Here is an 18,042-nt window from a genome sequence, read left to right as displayed (position 1 = left end):
ATGGCAGCTATATCTAAATCTGACCCGATTTTTTCCAAAACCAATAGCGATTGTCTCTGTCCCAAGAAACGGCCCTATGCCAAATTTGAGGAAGATCGGACTTAAATTGCGAGCTGTACTTTGTGCACAAAATTACATATACAGACAGACGGACGGACAGACAGACAGACGGACATCGCTAAATCGACTCAGATCGGTATACTAAAAGATGGGTCTATGACCAATATTTCTTGGCGTTACATAAAAATGCACAAACTTATTATACCCTGTACCACAGTAGTGGTGAAGGGTATAAAAATGGGACATATCGTATAACCCCCACATAAACCGATCCCTAGATTTGGCTTGTGGATACTCTAGGAGAAGCAAGTTTAATCAGAGCTGGTTATAATTTGGTACGTGGTGTTAGTATATGACCTCTAACACCCATTCAAAAATTGGTCCATATCGGTATACAGCACTATATAAACCGATTCCCAGATTTTGCTCTTGGAGGACCAAATTTCATCCGATCATTCTAAAATTGGTCCATATAGGTCCATAATTATATAAAGCCCTAATATAAACCGATTCCCAGATTTCGTTCAATTCGTTTAAAACTGCATACGTTATATGTATTAGTATATGGTCTCTAACAACCATGCAAACATTGGTCCATATCCGTCCATAATTATATTTAGCCCCTATATAAACGAAACCCAAAATTTGACCTCGGGAGCCTCTAGCAAGAGCAAATTTCTTAGAGGTGCAAATTTCATCCGATTCGGCTGGAATTTGCTACGTTGTATTAGTATATGGTCGCTAACAACCATGCCAAAAATGGTCCATATCAGGCCATAGTTATACATAGATAAACCGATCCGCAGATTTTACTTCTTCCTGGATAAGTAAATTTTATTTGATGTAGCTAAAATTTGGTACTAATCACACAAAATTGAACCATATGGGTTCATACTTGCCTCCATGTAAACCGATACCCATATTTCACCTCTGCCTCTCTTTAACCACTCGAAAGTTCATACCGGTCAAGAACTGAATTATATAGGTTTTTAATCAGCCTTTATTGCTTAATATATACCCCGTATGGACTAACTTACAATTTAGAAGACGATGTTAAGAAGTTTTAAGATACCTTGCCATCGGTAAGTATTATCACATCCCAAGTAATTCGATTGTGAATGACAGTCTTTAGTAGAAGTTTTCCATGGTGGAAAAAATATTGTCGTAAAGTCAAAGATTTCATGTCTTTAAAATACGAATGCAAATTTTGCTTAGCATAGAAGTTGCATCTCTCCTTGTCCAAAAGCCGATAAACTTTTCAATGAAGTCGTATTATCCTTATAGTTAAGTGATTTGACTTCAAAATGGGCTAAGGTCATCTTGACTTTAATAATTCAGAAAAATTCTTTAAAATGAATTCTTTTAAATGAATGAATGCGATGGACATGCTTATATCGACTCAGAATTTCACCACGACCCAGAATATATACCTTATGGGGGCTTAGAGCAATATTGCGATGTGTTACAAACGAATGACAAAGTTAATATACCTATGGTGGAGGGTTTAAAAATGTGTCCTTAATACTATGTACACATCGTGTCCTAAAATTTAGGTTGAATTATCTTTCATATTAGTTCAATGTTTTTGTCAATCCGATTCTAGCACCTCCTTACCACTGTGCAGTGTTTGCACCATCTTCAGCTAGAGCGAACCATGTTAGAATAATATCAAGAATCGAACCAACCACTTATCAATACTTTGGATGGATGGTACGATAAGCAAAGGTGTTGTTGGAGCTATTGATGAATCAAAGTAAATATGTCTCAACTTTTGCTGTATGTGTTGTCCTCAGCGGGCTTCAGGGGGTTTCTATGGCGAATTTCATGAAAATTGAAAAGTGTACTATTAGTAATTAAATTCAAACGAGTGGGTAATGTTGTGCTCATCCTCACCAAACGCTAAATAAATTTTTCGAATTTTTTGCCGTCAGATAATCGGTCGTGTTTTCCCCATTGATTGGGATTATGCTTTCGCAAATAGCTAGAGGTGAAGTGATTTAAGTGAAAACAAAAATGAAACTATTATGGTCTACTCTGGTCTGGGGAATATTTACCCATTTTGTGGCTGTAGCATGGACCCATCCAAAGGATATACATTTACAGGGTCATTTAAAGCCTACAATTAAGAATGATAGAGCTACAGTTAAATATGATGATAGCATGGAAGACATTGTCACTACTAGTCCAATTTTTCCGCAATTTTTATACTGTGAACAGGAGCAATATATCCATGAATTCATCAATGATTCAAATCAGTCACAAATGCTATGGGTTACCTGGAATCGTACCAAGGCGGGGGAGAATGCTTTATTACCCAATATGTGTTTAGCTCACAATGGGCTACCAATGCGTCGTCGATGTTTTCTGCGGGCGTCAGTGCGTCAAGCAGTTTGGGAAGCCCACGATAACAGCACAGTTATGATTCAATGTCATCGTAGTTTGTTTTGTGAAGAGGAGACATTCGAACATCATTACATAGAGGATGAAGGTTTGAAATCCCATGTCAACGTATGGAAACGTACAAGAATCAATCAGAATGCTATTCTAAAAGATGTTTGCCTTAAGCCCAATGGCTTGCCTCTAACACGGAAATGTACATATGATCCCAAAACCCGTAAGGCCCAATTGGAACCGATTGGAAATTTTAAGGATTACAAATGTTTAAGGACCACGGCACAGGAAATCATAAGCAATGATTTGAATCTGCTACTCACAAATGTTAGTGGTATCGGTTTGCTCAGTAACTCCCAGACTCGTAGAGAATCCTCACGTAAACTTATCACTTTACTTGAAAATCCCAAACAACGTAGACTTCCGGCGGATATACATCTGACCAATGAAATTCTCAAGGGTTTGATAGCAGAATCCCATGACATTGAACTCTCGGCAGATGTTTTGCATATTACCCAAAATCTTATGGCCACTGATCCTTCAATTCTTCGCATGTCCGGCGATCTGAATGCCACCAATTCTCTATTGGATACATTTGAATCATATATGGATAATATGGGTGATCGTTTTGCTAGTGAGGGTCATTGTGAAAGTAGCACATTGGCGGCAACGTTTTGGGCAAAGAATGCAACGGTTGATAAGAATACCAACTTATCATCAGCAGCTGTGGAAATAATCAATACACACCTTCATATCGGTGTTTACGCTCACGTCAGTGGAAATATAAGCGTCTACTTTGTCAACCCCCATTGCAGTGGTATTTCTGGGATTGCCATATATCCCTCGAAAATATCTGCTGGCCAGCAACAAAAACAGCACTTCAAAGAGATTTTCTATGACTCATTCAATGATTTTCATTATCGTTTCATTTCCATGAATGAATCGGTTCAAGAACTTCTTCATGATTCGGATTTAGAAGTTGCTGCCTTTGTCCCCAATTCTATGTGGCAACATTTGGTTACTCACTTTTCGCTATTACAACATACTCCGGTTCTGGTCTTTAAGGTGTATGCCCATGATGGTCTCTTTGTGGAATCGGGTACATTGCGCACACGAAAGCCGTATAGTAAAATTTTATCAATTTCCATACCAGGCTATGAAGGTGAGTATTATAGTACAATAGGTCTTAGATTAAGGATCAGTGATTTGAATTGATCAACAACAAATGTTTCTAGGGTTACAAAGGACGGTTGAAGGAGAGTCTTCATTCATTTTTTAGAATATTACAATAGTGTTGATTGTTTCACTGAGAATCAAATGAATTTGTAGTCAAAAAGTTTTATTTTTTTCGGTTTCGGTTTTTTTCGGTTTTATGAGAATTGAGTGGCGAGGACGGAACTTCAGGGAGGGAATCTAAGAAAATTTAATTAATCATTAATTAAAAAGTCATACCTTGTGAGATGGGGAAAATGTTTTTCTCCACATAACGGGGCCGTTTCTTCTTCTTCAATTCACCGTCAAATCGACCCTATAAATCGTTTTACACTTCTCCATGTACTCACAACCGGTGAATCCTAGAAAACAATAGTCACTACCTGTCCGGCCGATAGGACAAACTTCACCTTCAACATATTCTATCATATTCGGTGGATGTACGCTAACAAAAATACCTCGTAATCTTAACGATTGATGTTCGTTAACAAACGTTCTTTAATATAACGAAAATGTACGTTAATACAAATAAAGAATCCTAGAAAACAATAGTCACTACCTGTCCGGCCGATATTCGGCGGATGTACACTAACGAAAATACCTCGTAATCTTAACGATTGATGTTCGTTAACAAACGTTTGTTAATATAACGAAAATGTACGTTAATACCAAGAAAGAATCCAAGAAAACAATAGTCACTACCTGTCCGGCCGATAGGACAAACTTCGCCTTCATCATATTCGATCATATTCGGCGGATGTACACCAACAAAAATACCTCGTAATCTGAAGATTGATATTCGTTAGTTTAGGTTAGGTGGCAGCCCGATGTATCAGGCTCACTTAGACTATTCAGTCCATTGTGATACCACATTGCAGGGATGGAAAATGCAATTTTTAAGAAAGTACAAAAAAGGTATCTTTTTGTGCGGAAAAGTACTTTTCACTAAATTTCAACAAAAATTCCATTGGAAAATTATTGTCAATAGCTCTTTTAGACTAAATTTTGATTTTCAACTCCACAATTTTAAATATATATATTTTTTTTGTTTTATAATCGCTTACAAAGATTACGGTAGTATTGTAATCGCGGTTGCCACAGTTGGTAGAATTCTTCCAAAAACGGTACGTCACAAATTTATAAATAAAAATAAATTTTTGACACAATTTTCTATAGAATAAATTTTTGACACAATTTTCTACAGAAATAAAATTTTAACAAAATTTTCTGTAGAAATAAAATTTTGACAAAATTTTCTGTAGAAATAAAATGTTAACAAAATTTTCAATAGAAAAAAATTTTGATAAAATTTTCTATAGAAATAAAATTTTGACAAAATTTTCTATAGAAATAAAATTTTAACAAAATTTTCTATAGAAATGAAATTTTGATAAAATTTTCTATAGAAATAGAAAAATTATTTATTGTAATTTAACCTATATCGGCCCATGGCTTCAAATTATAAAATCGAGCAAATAAATAAAAAATAAAATTTTGACAAAATTTTCTATAGAAATAAAATCTTGGCAAAATTTTCTATAGAAATAAAATTTTGACAAAATTTTCTATAGAAATTAAATTTTGCCACAATTTTTTATAGAAATAAAATTTTGACAAAATTTTCTATAAAAATAAAATTTTGACAGAATTTTCTTTAGAAATAAAATTTTGACAAAATTTTCTATAGAAATAAAATTTTGACAAACTTTTCTGTAGAAATAAAATTTTAACAAAATTTTCGGTAGAAATAAAATGTAGACAAAACTTTCTATAGAAGTAAAAATTGTGAAAATTTTTTATAGAAAGTAGCATAAACTTGTCTGTTTTGACAAATTTACAAAAGACCATTAGTAAATAAATTTGTTAAAGACTTTCTCAAAATATTAAAATATTTTGTCAAAACTATTGTTCCATAAATCTGATATCGGCTCAAAATTGTATACACAAAAGGTACTAAATCATTCGCGGGGGTACCACGGTACTGACCAAGGTTAAAAAGTATTGAAAAAGGTACTATAGTACTGCGTTTTCCATCCCTGCCACATTGGTGAACTTCTCTTGTCACCGAGTGCTGCCCGATTCCATGTTAAGCTCAATGACAATGATTTTCGTTAACAAACGTTCGTTAATATTATGAAAATGTGCGTTAATACAAAGAAATCAATCATTGTTCAGGTTAATTTTTAAAAAATTTTAATTTTTTGGCAACACTGGTTTAAACAGTTGATACACCTTTCATGTTTTATTTCACTGTCAAACATCTTCAGTTTGGTCTATAATTAAACCATGCATCGTCTTACACGAACAGAGTTGGCAACTTATTGAATTTTATTATCAAAATGCGTGCTCTGTTAGGAATGTTCATGGGGCGGTTTTCCGTTAGTCAAGAAAATATCTTGACATGTGGGAGTGAGTGTCTTCTTCCACTCACGAAGTGCAACAAGTAATGCTTCTGCATTAGGAACCCATTTCTGACGGCGTGAAGTGGCACTCTGTTTTTATAATAATTAATAGCGTAGCTTCACAAAAATTGTTGGAGTCAATCCCACCAAGAGCCGAATTTGCTTGCCAGTGAGTACCGGGCAAGAAAATTCGGCATTGCAATAGGATCTTGGGCGCTACAGAAGGTAAACCAAGAGAACATAAATTCGCGGGCTATATTAAAGTAATGAGGGCTAAGGGCGAGATGTAGGGAGATCCTGAAAGTGGAACCTAGAGGGTGGTTATGTGGTGAAAATAAGAAGTCTGAAATCTGACAAAGGGGTAGACCTCCCCCTTAGCTTAGGTTAGGTGGCAGTCCGATATTTCAGGCTCACTTAGGCTAATCAGTCCATTGTGATACCACATTGGTGAACTTCTCTCTTATCTATGAGTGCTGCCCGATTCCATGTTAAGCTCAATGACAAGGGACCTCCTTTTTAAAGCCGAGTCCGAACGGCGTTCCACATTGCAGCGAAACCACTTAGAGAAGCTTTGAAACCCTCAGAAATGTCACCAGCATTACTGAGGTGGGATTTTGGTGTTCGGTCGAAGCAGGAATCGAACCCACGACCTTGTGCATGCAAGGCGGGTATGCTAACCATTGCACCACGGTGGCTCCCCCTTGCCCGACGTTTTGAAATTTGGACTTAAATTCTCCGATTTGCTTGAAATTTTCAGGAAAGGTTCGGGGTGGACAAAGATCCGATACTTTATTTTTCGATAGTTGGTCGGAGAGAAGGGTCTCTCCTTTGTCCGAATTTTTTATAAGTACAGTGAAAAAAAAAAATAAACTTCTCCGATTTACTTGAAATTTACAGACGAGGTTATAAAATTAATATGCGGAACATCTTTTGTTATATAGACGGGGAGGGGAGCCTCTCCTTGACCGACTTTTTAAGCCAAACGGATTAAGTTCTCCGATTTACTTGAGCTCAAAAACGAATAAACGATTTGCTTGAAATTTTAAGAGATCTTTGAGGGTAAAAAAAGTCGTAAAAATAGCGTACCTCATTTTTTGGTTGGGTAGGAAGACCTCCCCTTTTCCCGACTTTCTTTTATAAAAACATTGATAAAACTAAACCTTTCCGATTTACTTGAAATTTACGGAGAATGTGGAGGAGGTTATGAAGTTAATATGGGGGGCATGATCTTTTTATATTTATATGGGGACCGATATTTGGTCGGGGAGGAGGATCTCCCATTTTCCCAACTTTTTTCTAGTATATTACAAAATGGAAACTTCTCCGGTATACTTGACATTTACAGAGGACGTGCTGGAGGTTATGGAATTCGTATGGGATACTCAATTTCTTTATATTTGGACAGGAAAATTGGAGAACAGTTATCTCATATTCTTGATATATTCATGGAAGGTTGATGTTAGTCTCTAAACAAAATCCGCTAATATATTTTTCGACAATTGGTAAAATCTCATTGAAGATGATCCAACGCTAAAAACTAGGGAATGCATTGTCGGAATCGTTTTACTTGGAATTTCCGAATTCATATTTTCAAATTTTATTAAAATTTTTATCAAAATTGTATCAAATATCAGTCGGAGAAATATTAATACATGAATCTCTTCCATGAGTAAATCCTCTCTCAAAAGTAATTGATGTCTCATACTGATTAACGACTAATAATGCTATGGTTGACCCCACATCAAGAGGTGAAAGCCTAATGTTCTGTTCGATCGAACCATTGTATATTACGAATGCTTTATCTTCTTCCTTAATCCCACCAATAAATTGAAAACTGTATTCATGTTCGAAAATATCTTCAAATCCTTTGGAATTAGAAGGATAATTTTCCCAGCAAAAAAAGAGCTTCCAATAAAGTAGATTGGATCCCCAATTTGTGATCCGGAAGTAGTGCAAACTTGGATCATCTCCAATGAATTTTACATGGGCTTGTCATAGGACGGAAGTACTCCATTTTTGGATCCTTTGTATTGCTTTAAAAGTTGTGTCTTGAAAGTTCATTTGGATGAAGAAATTAAAAAAAAAAAAAAACAAAATAACAAAATTTTTGTAAATTTTAACTTTTTAATTTTATCAGTATTTTTTGTTACAGTTTTATATTCTTATTATCTAATTTCTACAAATTGAAAAACTTCTTCGGTTCGACCGGGGGTTGAACCTGGGTCTTTTGGCACCATAACAGAACGCCTTAGCATACTCAGCCACAAACGCCATTGAACACGATGCATCAAAACGTCTATTCAAATGTTTGTAATATGAGCCTAATATGACACCACGGCATGACATTCTAACAACTTCCTGAAATTTTCTTTATTATTATGAATGAAAAAATAAAGAACGCTGGTTCAAATCTGACCAGCGGCAATTTTTTTATTAAATATTTTTCTAAAAAATTATTTTATTTTTTTGTTATACATCGTTTTTATTTTCTTTTTTCGCATATATTTTTGTATAAATATATTTTTTCCATTAAAAATCAACAAAAAATTAAAAATTATCTTAATTTGCAAAACCTTTTCGAAAGAACTTCCGTGGAAGTGAAAAAGTCAAACGGCACAGGTTCAAATCCCAGCGCGAAGAAATTTGATTTTTCTATTTTTATTTGTTTGTTTTTACCTTTTTATTGATTTTCTATTTTTTCTTTGTCTTTGTCCAAAACTAAAATTGTCACTTAAAATAATTGTGTACTTTCCAATACTTATCCAAAAGGACTTCATCGGGAGTGAAAAAAACTTGTTTGGGGATTCCGGGATGTGCTTTAGAAGAAATGTTTGTGGACTTGTCCAAAAGGACTGCATCGGAAGTGGAAAAAACATGATGGGGGATTCCGGGATGCGCTTTAAAACAATGTTTATGGGAAAACTTCAATTTTTTCTGTTGGGTTATCCTTTGAAATGTTCTGCGAATAGTGATATGTTACTCATATTTTTCAATAAAAAAGAAAGGCTTAGCTAAGCGCGCCATATTCGCCTAGTTATTAATAAATATTTATTAAATATTTTCCTTGTCTGTTGAATATCTCCAAATAATTATTTTTACTTTTTCTATTTTAGGAACATTGCCTGAAAATTTACCATTTCTTCTACGACAACAGGGATCGACAAATACCAAAAATCCCAATACAGGTTGTGGATATTGGAACTACAGTACATGGACCAACGGTGGAGTTCAGACAACAATTGAACCAGAGAATGGCAAAAACAACCAACTCATGCTCTGCTATACAAATCATCTAACACAATTTTCCTATCTGATTGGAGGAAATTTCAAACAAAATGATTTTTCTGATGAAATTCTCATAACATCAGTTCACCAAGAGGCTCTCGATATTATATCCTTAGTTGGCTGTAGTCTTTCGCTATTGGGTCTCATTGGTATATGGATAACAGCGGCCCTATTTAAAAGTTGGCGAGCACAAGCCTCAAATAAAGTTTTACTAAATTTATGTGTGGCCTTAACACTTCAGATGATATTGTTCCTATTCGTCAATACCGATGATGTATCGGAAACATTGGTGGAACGACATCTCTATTCGAAATGTGTGCTTGTAGGTGCATTACTACAATATTCCATATTGGTATTGTTCACATGGATGTTACTTATAGCCATCTTGCAATTCCAACGTTATGTTACAGTAATTGGCATACAGAGACCGAAACACTATATTGCCAAGTCTGCAGTTTTGGCTTGGGGTCTACCCTTGATACCCACTCTACTTGTGGCTCTTATCGACCCCAAATCATATGTCCCACCGGAATATCAACTGGTCACAGATACGGGTATTTGTTATCCTTCAGGAGCTGGTTTACACTTTGGCGTCATACTACCTGTGTCTCTGGTAATCGGAGCCAATTTGGCCATTTTCATCTATGTCTTCTACAGCATATCACGCACCCTTAGCTTAACCCTGCAGCGTAGTGAAAAGAAATTGGTGATTAAACAAATTCGTCTATCGGTTTTACTATTTTTCCTCTTGGGCCTATCATGGATCTTTGGCATATTTTCCTTTATGAAAATGGGTATAGTATTCTCCTATCTATTCTGCCTGACCGCCACTATGCAAGGATTTGTATTATTTGTGTACTTTGTAATACTCGATGAGGGGTCACGCAAATGCTGGCAAGAAGTGCTTTGCCCCAATCGTGCCCAAAAGAAGGCTATAGAACTTCAATCGATGACCACAGCTTCAACATCGAATGGCATGGAATTAAGCAGTAACATCGATCGATCACATTCTATTAAGGATGTTAAAACGTAAATATACAAACATACGAGAGGACTGATCACACAGTCAAATACAGCTGTGATGACACTAAAAATTATTATAATGAACAAATCTGTATTATTTAATATTTTAACTTAGATTAGTTTTGTTTAGAATAGCAGATATCATATCATTAATGCAAATAATCATCAAAAGATCATTTTTCAAAAAAAAAAAAAAAAACACAACACACACACAAAAATACAGCATAGAACATTATTTATTAAAAATTTACCAATAAAGAACATGACAGTATTTTTCTATGTATATGCGGGTGGAAAGTAAATGTTGGTGTTCTCAAAATTAATGGAAGATTTACCAGCGTGAAGCTCCGTTACACTGAACAAAATATTGTCGTGAGGCCAAAGATAACTTCTGAACGAAACAAACTATCGACTTGAAACTTGGCATAAGTAGTTCTCATTGATGTATGTCGGATGGTATTGCACTTTTTCGTATAGCCCCCATATAAACCGACCCGCTGATTTGAACTTCGGGGCCTCTTAGGTTAGGTTAGGTATAGTGGCAGCCCGATATTTCAGGCTCACTTAGACTATTCAGTCCATTGTGATACCACAGTGGTGAACTTCTCTTTTATCACTGAGTGCTGCCCGATTCTATGTTAAGCTCAATGACAAGGGACCTCCTTTTTATAGCCGAGTCCGAACGGCGTTCCACATTGCAGTAAAACCACTTAGAGAAGCTTTGAAACCCTCAGAAATGTCACCAGCATTACTGAGGTGGGATAATCCACCGCTGAAAAACTTTTTGGTGTTTTGTCGAAACTTGGTTTGAACCCACGACCCTGTGTATGCAAGGCGGGCACGGTGGCTCCCTCCGGGGCCCCTTGGTGGAGCAAATTTCATCCGATACGGTAGAAATTTTGTACGTGGTCTTAGTATATGGTCGGGAACCACCGTGGTGCAATGGTTAGCATGCCCGCCTTGCATACACAAGGTCGTGGGTTCGATTCCTGCTACGACCGAACACCAAAAAGTTTTTCAGCGGTGGATTATCCCACCTCAGTAATGCTGGTGACATTTCTGAGGGTTTCAAAACTTCTCTAAGTGGTTTCACTGCAATGTGGCACGCCGTTCGGACTTGGCTATAAAAAGGAGGTCCCTTGTCATTGAGCTTAACATGGAATCGGGCAGCACTCAGTGATAAGAGAGAAGTTCACCACTGTGGTATCACAATGGACTGAATAGTCTAAGTGAGCCTGATACATCGGGCTGCCACATAACCTAACCTAACCTAACCTAGTATATGGTCTCTAACAACCATGCAAGAATTGGTCCATATCGGTCCATAATTATATAAAGCCCCCATATAAACCGATCCCCAGATTTAACCTCCAGGGCCTCTTGGTGGAGCAAAATTCTTCCGATCCGGTTGAAACTAGGTACGTGGTGATAGTATATGGTCTCTAACAATCATGCAAAAAGCCCATATCAGTCCATAATTATATAGCCCCCATATAAACCGGTCCCCAGATTTGACCTCCGGAGCCTTTTGGAGAAGCAAAATTTGGTACCTGGTGTTAGTATAAGGTCTTTAACAACCATGCCAAAATTGGTCCATATCGGTCCATAATTATATAGCCCCCATATAAACCGGTCCCCAGATTTGACCTTCGGAGCCTTTTGGAGAAGCAAAATTCATCCGATCCTGTTGAAATTTGGTACCTGGTGTTAGTATAAGGTCTTTAACAACCAAGCCGAAATTGGTCCATATCGGCTAATATGATAGCCCCCATATAAACAGACCCCTTATTTGGTTTTGGAGGAGCAAGTTTCATCCGATTCAGATGAAATTTGGTACATTGTGCTAATATAGGGCCGCTAACAACCATGTCCATATCAGTCTATTGTTATACACACAAAAAATTTTTTTTCTGATTCAATCACGAAATTAATTGATCCATTTAATTTTTAATTGAAATGTCTTCAATCACAGAAATGATAGTATCAATTAAAAAATTAATTGAAGGTCAATTAAAAAGTTAATTGATCCAATTAAAAAATTAATTGATACTATTATTTTTGTGATTGACTTTTGTTTCAATTAAAAAATTTGTTGAATCAATTAAATTTTTAATTGAATATTTTTTAAAACTCAATTAAAATTTTAATTGGAAAAATTTTCGTGAAATTTTTTTTGTGTGTATATAGCCCTCAGATAGACCGATCTCCAATCACACACAAATTGGTCCATATCGGCTCATAATTGTATATAGCTCCCATATAAAGAGACCCCTACATTTCAATTCGGGCTCTCTATTTACCGCGCAAAAGTCCATATCGGTTCGTAAGTATTTGTAGACTTTCCTATATATACCTTTTTTGTCTAATATATACCACGCATGGACTAACTTACAATTTAGAAGATGATGTTAAGAAGATACCTTGTCATCGTCAAATATTACCACAAGTCAAGTTATTCGATTGTGGATTAATAGAAGTTTCTACGCAATCCATGGTGGAGGATACATAAGATTCGGTCTATCCAAACTTTCGGTCGTATTTACCTCTTTTCTATTAAAAACACTAAACTTCTCCGATTTACATTAAATTTACAGGGGACGTGAGGGGTGTTATTAAGATAATATGGAAACCCTGAGTTTTTTAATATTTGGTCTGAGAGGGGGTCCTCCTTCTTGCCTGGTTGTTGGACCAAAATGCTCCGATTTTCCTTGAAGTTCTCCGATTTGCATTTAGACAAAGGTCCGCAACTTTATTTTTCGATATTGTTCGGAAAAGGTAATTAAATTAATATAGGGTACGTGATTTTTAGATAACTGGTCAAGGAGTTAAGATTTTTTTGAAAATTGAAACTTTTCCCATTTTTTTGAAATTTGAAGGGAATGTAGATGACGCTCCGTGCATGGAAACTAAGTACTTAATTTTTTGTATAGTAACCCATGTATAGTAAATTTTTTATTCCCAATCATATAATAATTGGGAATATGACATAAATGATCTTGGTAATCAGTTTTTCATCCCAACTACTTACCCAGTATTTGATGGCAATAGGTGCTGGAAATTCTGCTGAACGACTAATAATGCTATAGGTGACACCAATTAAAGCAAAATAAACTACAGCTGAAAGAAAAATCTTTTGTTAGCCATTGTATGTTACGAGGATTTCATTGCAAAACAGCCGTAATCAATTCCTTTTGATTTTTTTTCAGAAGGATTATCTTATACTGCGAAATATTTTGTAAACGATATGGTGGACTCAGTTAACCCAAAATGTCCCTCAGTTTTAAAGGAAGGCGCAACGAAGCGGCTTTGTGTTATATCAAATCCCCGTTTGTGTTCAATGTATGAATAGTTTTTTTTTTTTCTTAGTAAAAACCCAGCAAAAAAATTGGAGGTTGTTCTAAAGGCACAACTTTAAATGCACTTCTAAAAATGTCCTTCCAAAAATGTTCTTTATTTGAACTACACAGGAAGTTCTTTTAATTCATTTTTATACCCACCACCATGGAATGGTGACGTGGTTATAATAAGTTTGCCATTCCGTTTGTAACACATCGAATTATCGATTTCCTACTATATAAAGTGTATATATTCTTGATCAGGGAGAAATTCTAAGACGATATAACCATGTCCGTCTGTCTGGCTGTCTGTCTGTTGCAATCACGCTACAGTCTTCAATAATAAAGCAATCATGCTGGAATTTTGCACAAACTCTTTATTTGCCTGCAGGCAGGTCAAGTTAGAAGATGGGCTATATCGGTCCTGGTTTTGATATAGCCACCATATAAACCGTCCTTCTGATTTGGGGTCTTGGGCTTATAGAAACCGTAGTTTTTATCCAATTTGTCTGAAATTGGAAATCTAGAGGTATTTTGGGACTACAAAAAGGTGTGCCAAAAATGGTGAGTATCGGTCCATGTTTTGGTATAGCCCCCATATAGACGGATCTCCCGATTTTACTTCTTGGGCTTCTAGAATCCGTAGTTTTTTATCGAATTTGGCTGAAATTAGAAATCTAGAGGTATTTTAGTACCATAAAGAGGTGTGCTAAAAATGGTGAGTATCGGTCCATGTTTTGGTATAGCCCCCATATCGTAAAATCGTAGTTTTTATCCAAATTGCCTGAAATTAGAAATCTAGGTATTTTAATACCATAAAGAGGTGTGCCAAAAATGGTGAGTATCGGTCCATGTTTTGGTATAGCCCCCATACAGACGGATCTCCCGATTTTACTTCTTGGGCTTATAGAAATCGTAGTTTTTATCCAAATTGCCTGAAATTGGAAATATAGAGGTATTTTAGGACCATAAAAAGGTATGCCGAAAATGGTGAGTATAGGGCAATGTTTTAGTATAGCCCCATCTCCCGATTTTACTTTTTGGCCTTGTAGAAACCGTAGTTTTTATCCGATTTGCATGAAATTGTAAATATACTGGAATTTTAGACTCAAAAAAAACATGTATCGGATTTAGTTTTTATTTTTGCTACAAAAATGCTACATGGTCGCCGTGAAAAAATAACATGGTGTTCTTGAAACATATTTGAGGTGATCATATTCCTCCTCTGGGTGTAGATTTCAATTCAAGGCGTTATTTCATCATTTTCTTGCACACTTATAAAAGATGTTAATGATTCCTCTATAACTCAAACAAAAATGTTCCTTATAAATCCATAATCTGATATAGGTAAAATATTTAAATTTATCTTCGTGAAGTGTACTGCTTGAACTGCTCTGCTTGGAAGAATATCTGTCATTTAACCCGGCTAAAATTACAAAATAAACCATAATATTTGATTCATGGTGGTGGCAATTTAAGATTCGGCCAGGCCGAACTTACTGCTGTGTATGCTCTTTTTATACCCTCCACCATAGGATGGGGGGTATATTAACTTGTCATTCCGTTTGTAACATCGAAATATTGCTCTAAGACCCCATAAAGTATATATATTCTGGATCGTGGTGAAATTCTGAGTCGATCTGAGCATTACGCTAACTTCCGAACGAAACAAGCTATCGACTTCAAACTTGGCACAAGTAGATGTTATTGATGTAGATCGGATGGTATTGCAAATGGGCCATATCGGTCCACTTTTACGTATAGCCCCCATATAAACGGACCCCCAAATTTGGTTTGCGAGGCCTCTAAGAGAAGCAAATTTCATCGGATCCGGCTCAAATTTGGTACATGATGTTAGTATATGGTCTCTTACAACCATGAAAAAATTGGCCCACATCGGTCCATAATTATATGTAGCCCCCTTTTAAACCGATCCCCCGATTTGGCTTGCGGAGCCTCTAAGAGAAGTAAATTTCATCCAATCCGGCTGAAATTTGGTACATGGTGTTAGTATATGGTTTCTAACAACCATGCAAAAATTGGACCACATCGGTCAATAATTATATATAGCCCCCATATAAACCGATCCCCCGATTTGGCTTGCGGAGCCTCTAAGAGAAGTAAATTTCATCCGATCCGGCTGAAATTTGGTACATGGTGTTAGTATATGGTCTCTAACAACCATGCAAAAATTGGTCCACATCGGTCAATAATTATATATAGCCCCCATATAAACCGATCCCCAGATTTGACCTCCGGAGCCTCTTAGAGAAGCAAAATTCATTCAATCCGGTTGAAATCTGGTACGTGGTGTTAATATATGATCTCTAACAACCATGCAAAAATTGGTACATATCGGTCCATAATTATATATAGCCCCATATAAACCGATCACCAGATTTGACCTCCGGAGCCTCTTGGAAGACCAAAATTCATCTGATTCAGATGAAATTTGGTACGTGGTGTTAATATATGGCCTCAAACTCCCATGCAAAATTTGGTCGATATCGGTCCATAATTATATATAGGCCCCATATAAACCGATCACCAGATTTGACCTCCGGAGCCCCTTGGAAGAGCAAAATCTTCCTATACGGTTGAAATTTGGTACGTGATCTTAGTATATGGTATCCAACACCCACGCAGGAATTGGTCCACCTCGGTCAATAATTATATATAGCCCCCATATAAACCGATCCCCCGATTTGGCTTGCGGAGCCTCTAAGAGAAGTAAATTTCATCCGATCCAGCTGAAATTTGGTACATGGTGTTAGTTGCTTGTCTGTAACAACCATGCAAAAATTGGTCCACATCGGTCCATAATTATATATAGCCCCCATATAAGCCGATCCCCCGATTTGGCTTGCGTAGCCTCTAAGAGAATTAAATTTCATCCGAACCGGCTGCAATTTGGTACATGGTGTTAGTTGCTTGTCTGTAACAACCATGCAAAAATTGGTCCACATCGGTCCATAATTATATATAGCCCCCATATAAGCCGATCCCCCGATTTGGCTTGCGTAGCCTCTAAGAGAATTAAATTTCATCCGAACCGGCTGCAATTTGGTACATCCCCCGATTTGGTACGTGGTGTTAATATATGGCCTCAAACTCCCATGCAAAATTTGGTCGATATCAGTCCATAATTATACATAGGCCCCATATAAACCGATCCCCAGATTTGACCTCCGGAGCCCCTTGGAAGAGCAAAATCTTCCCATTCGGTTGAAATTTGGTACGTGATGTTAGTATATGGTATCCAACATCCATGCAGGAATTGGTTCCTATCAGTCCATAATTATATATAGCTCCCATATAAACCGATCCCCAGATTTGACCTCCGGTGCCTTTTGGAGAAGTAAAATTCATCCGATCTGGTTGAAATTTGGTACGTGGTGGTAACAACCATGCCAAAAGTGGTCCCTATCAGTTTATAGTCATATATAGCCCCCATATAGACCGATCCCGAGATTTGGTTTTAGAGCCTCTTCGAGGATCAAATTTCATCCGAATGAGTTGAAATTTGGTACATTGTGTTAGTATATGGCCGTTAACAACCATGTCTAACTAGGTCCATATCGGTCTATAGTTATATATAGCCCTCAGATAAATCGATCCCCAATCACACAAAAAGTGGCCCATATCAAGTTCATTATTGTATATAGCCCCCATATAAGCGACCCCCATATTTCAATTCTGGCTCTTTACGTACCGAGCAAAAAGTCCATATCGATTCGTAATTATTTCTAGACTTAACTATACATAACTTTTTGTCTAATATATACCACGTATGGTCTAACTCACAATTTAGAAAACGATGTTAAGAAAGTTTAAGATACCACAACCCAATTAATTCGATTGTGAATGACAGTCTTTCGTAGAAGTTTCTACGCAATCCATGGTGGGGGGTACATAAGATTCGGTCTGGCCGAACTTACTGCCGTATATACTTGTTATAAATCGTTTTTTTTTTTTTTGTTTTAATATTTTAATGTGTGATTTTAATTGTTTTGCTTTAAATAGGTTGAAAACAGAGTAAGAATTAATAAAATGATACAAATTATTTAAATTTCGTCGAAAAAATGCTTAATCCTTTCTAGAAAAATTGTGAATATTTTAAAATATTTGAAGTCAAACCTTTAAGACAAGCTTTAAAATACATTAAAAATCATAAAGTATTATAAAAGTTATTTATTTGCAAAATATCACATTTTTTTCAATTCACATCGAAAACACTGAATTCGGATCACTCCTTAAGAAGTGAGGCAAACTCAGAGCAACGGATGTTGGAAAGATTGACGAACATCCGTCCTATGACAAGCCCATGTTAAATT

At 36.3% G+C, this 18,042-nt stretch overlaps 1 protein-coding gene across 1 annotated transcript; it reads left to right on the top strand.

Annotated features, from left to right (window-relative positions):
* The first annotated feature begins 1,907 nt into the window (after positions 1–1,907).
* Positions 1,908–10,683, top strand: LOC142222085 (uncharacterized). Its single transcript, XM_075292038.1, has 2 exons — positions 1,908–3,613; positions 9,179–10,683. The coding sequence occupies exons 1-2, from the start codon at positions 2,074–2,076 to the stop codon at positions 10,381–10,383; spliced, it is 2,745 nt and encodes a 914-aa protein (XP_075148153.1). The 5' UTR covers positions 1,908–2,073; the 3' UTR covers positions 10,384–10,683.
* The last annotated feature ends 7,359 nt before the right edge of the window (positions 10,684–18,042 follow it).

This window comes from Haematobia irritans, chromosome 1 (assembly GCF_050003625.1).
Source record: "Haematobia irritans isolate KBUSLIRL chromosome 1, ASM5000362v1, whole genome shotgun sequence".
In the NCBI taxonomy this organism is placed as follows: domain Eukaryota; kingdom Metazoa; phylum Arthropoda; class Insecta; order Diptera; family Muscidae; genus Haematobia; species Haematobia irritans.
This window is presented reverse-complemented; position numbering and strand designations above follow the sequence as displayed.

Excerpts from the sequence above, each read along its gene's own strand:
- LOC142222085 (XM_075292038.1), top strand. The coding sequence starts at position 2,074 with ATGAAACTATTATGGTCTACTCTGGTCTGGGGAATATTTACCCATTTT. Across the intron at positions 3,614-9,178 it reads TTCCATACCAGGCTATGAAG|GAACATTGCCTGAAAATTTA; the intron begins GTGAGTATTATA and ends TTTCTATTTTAG.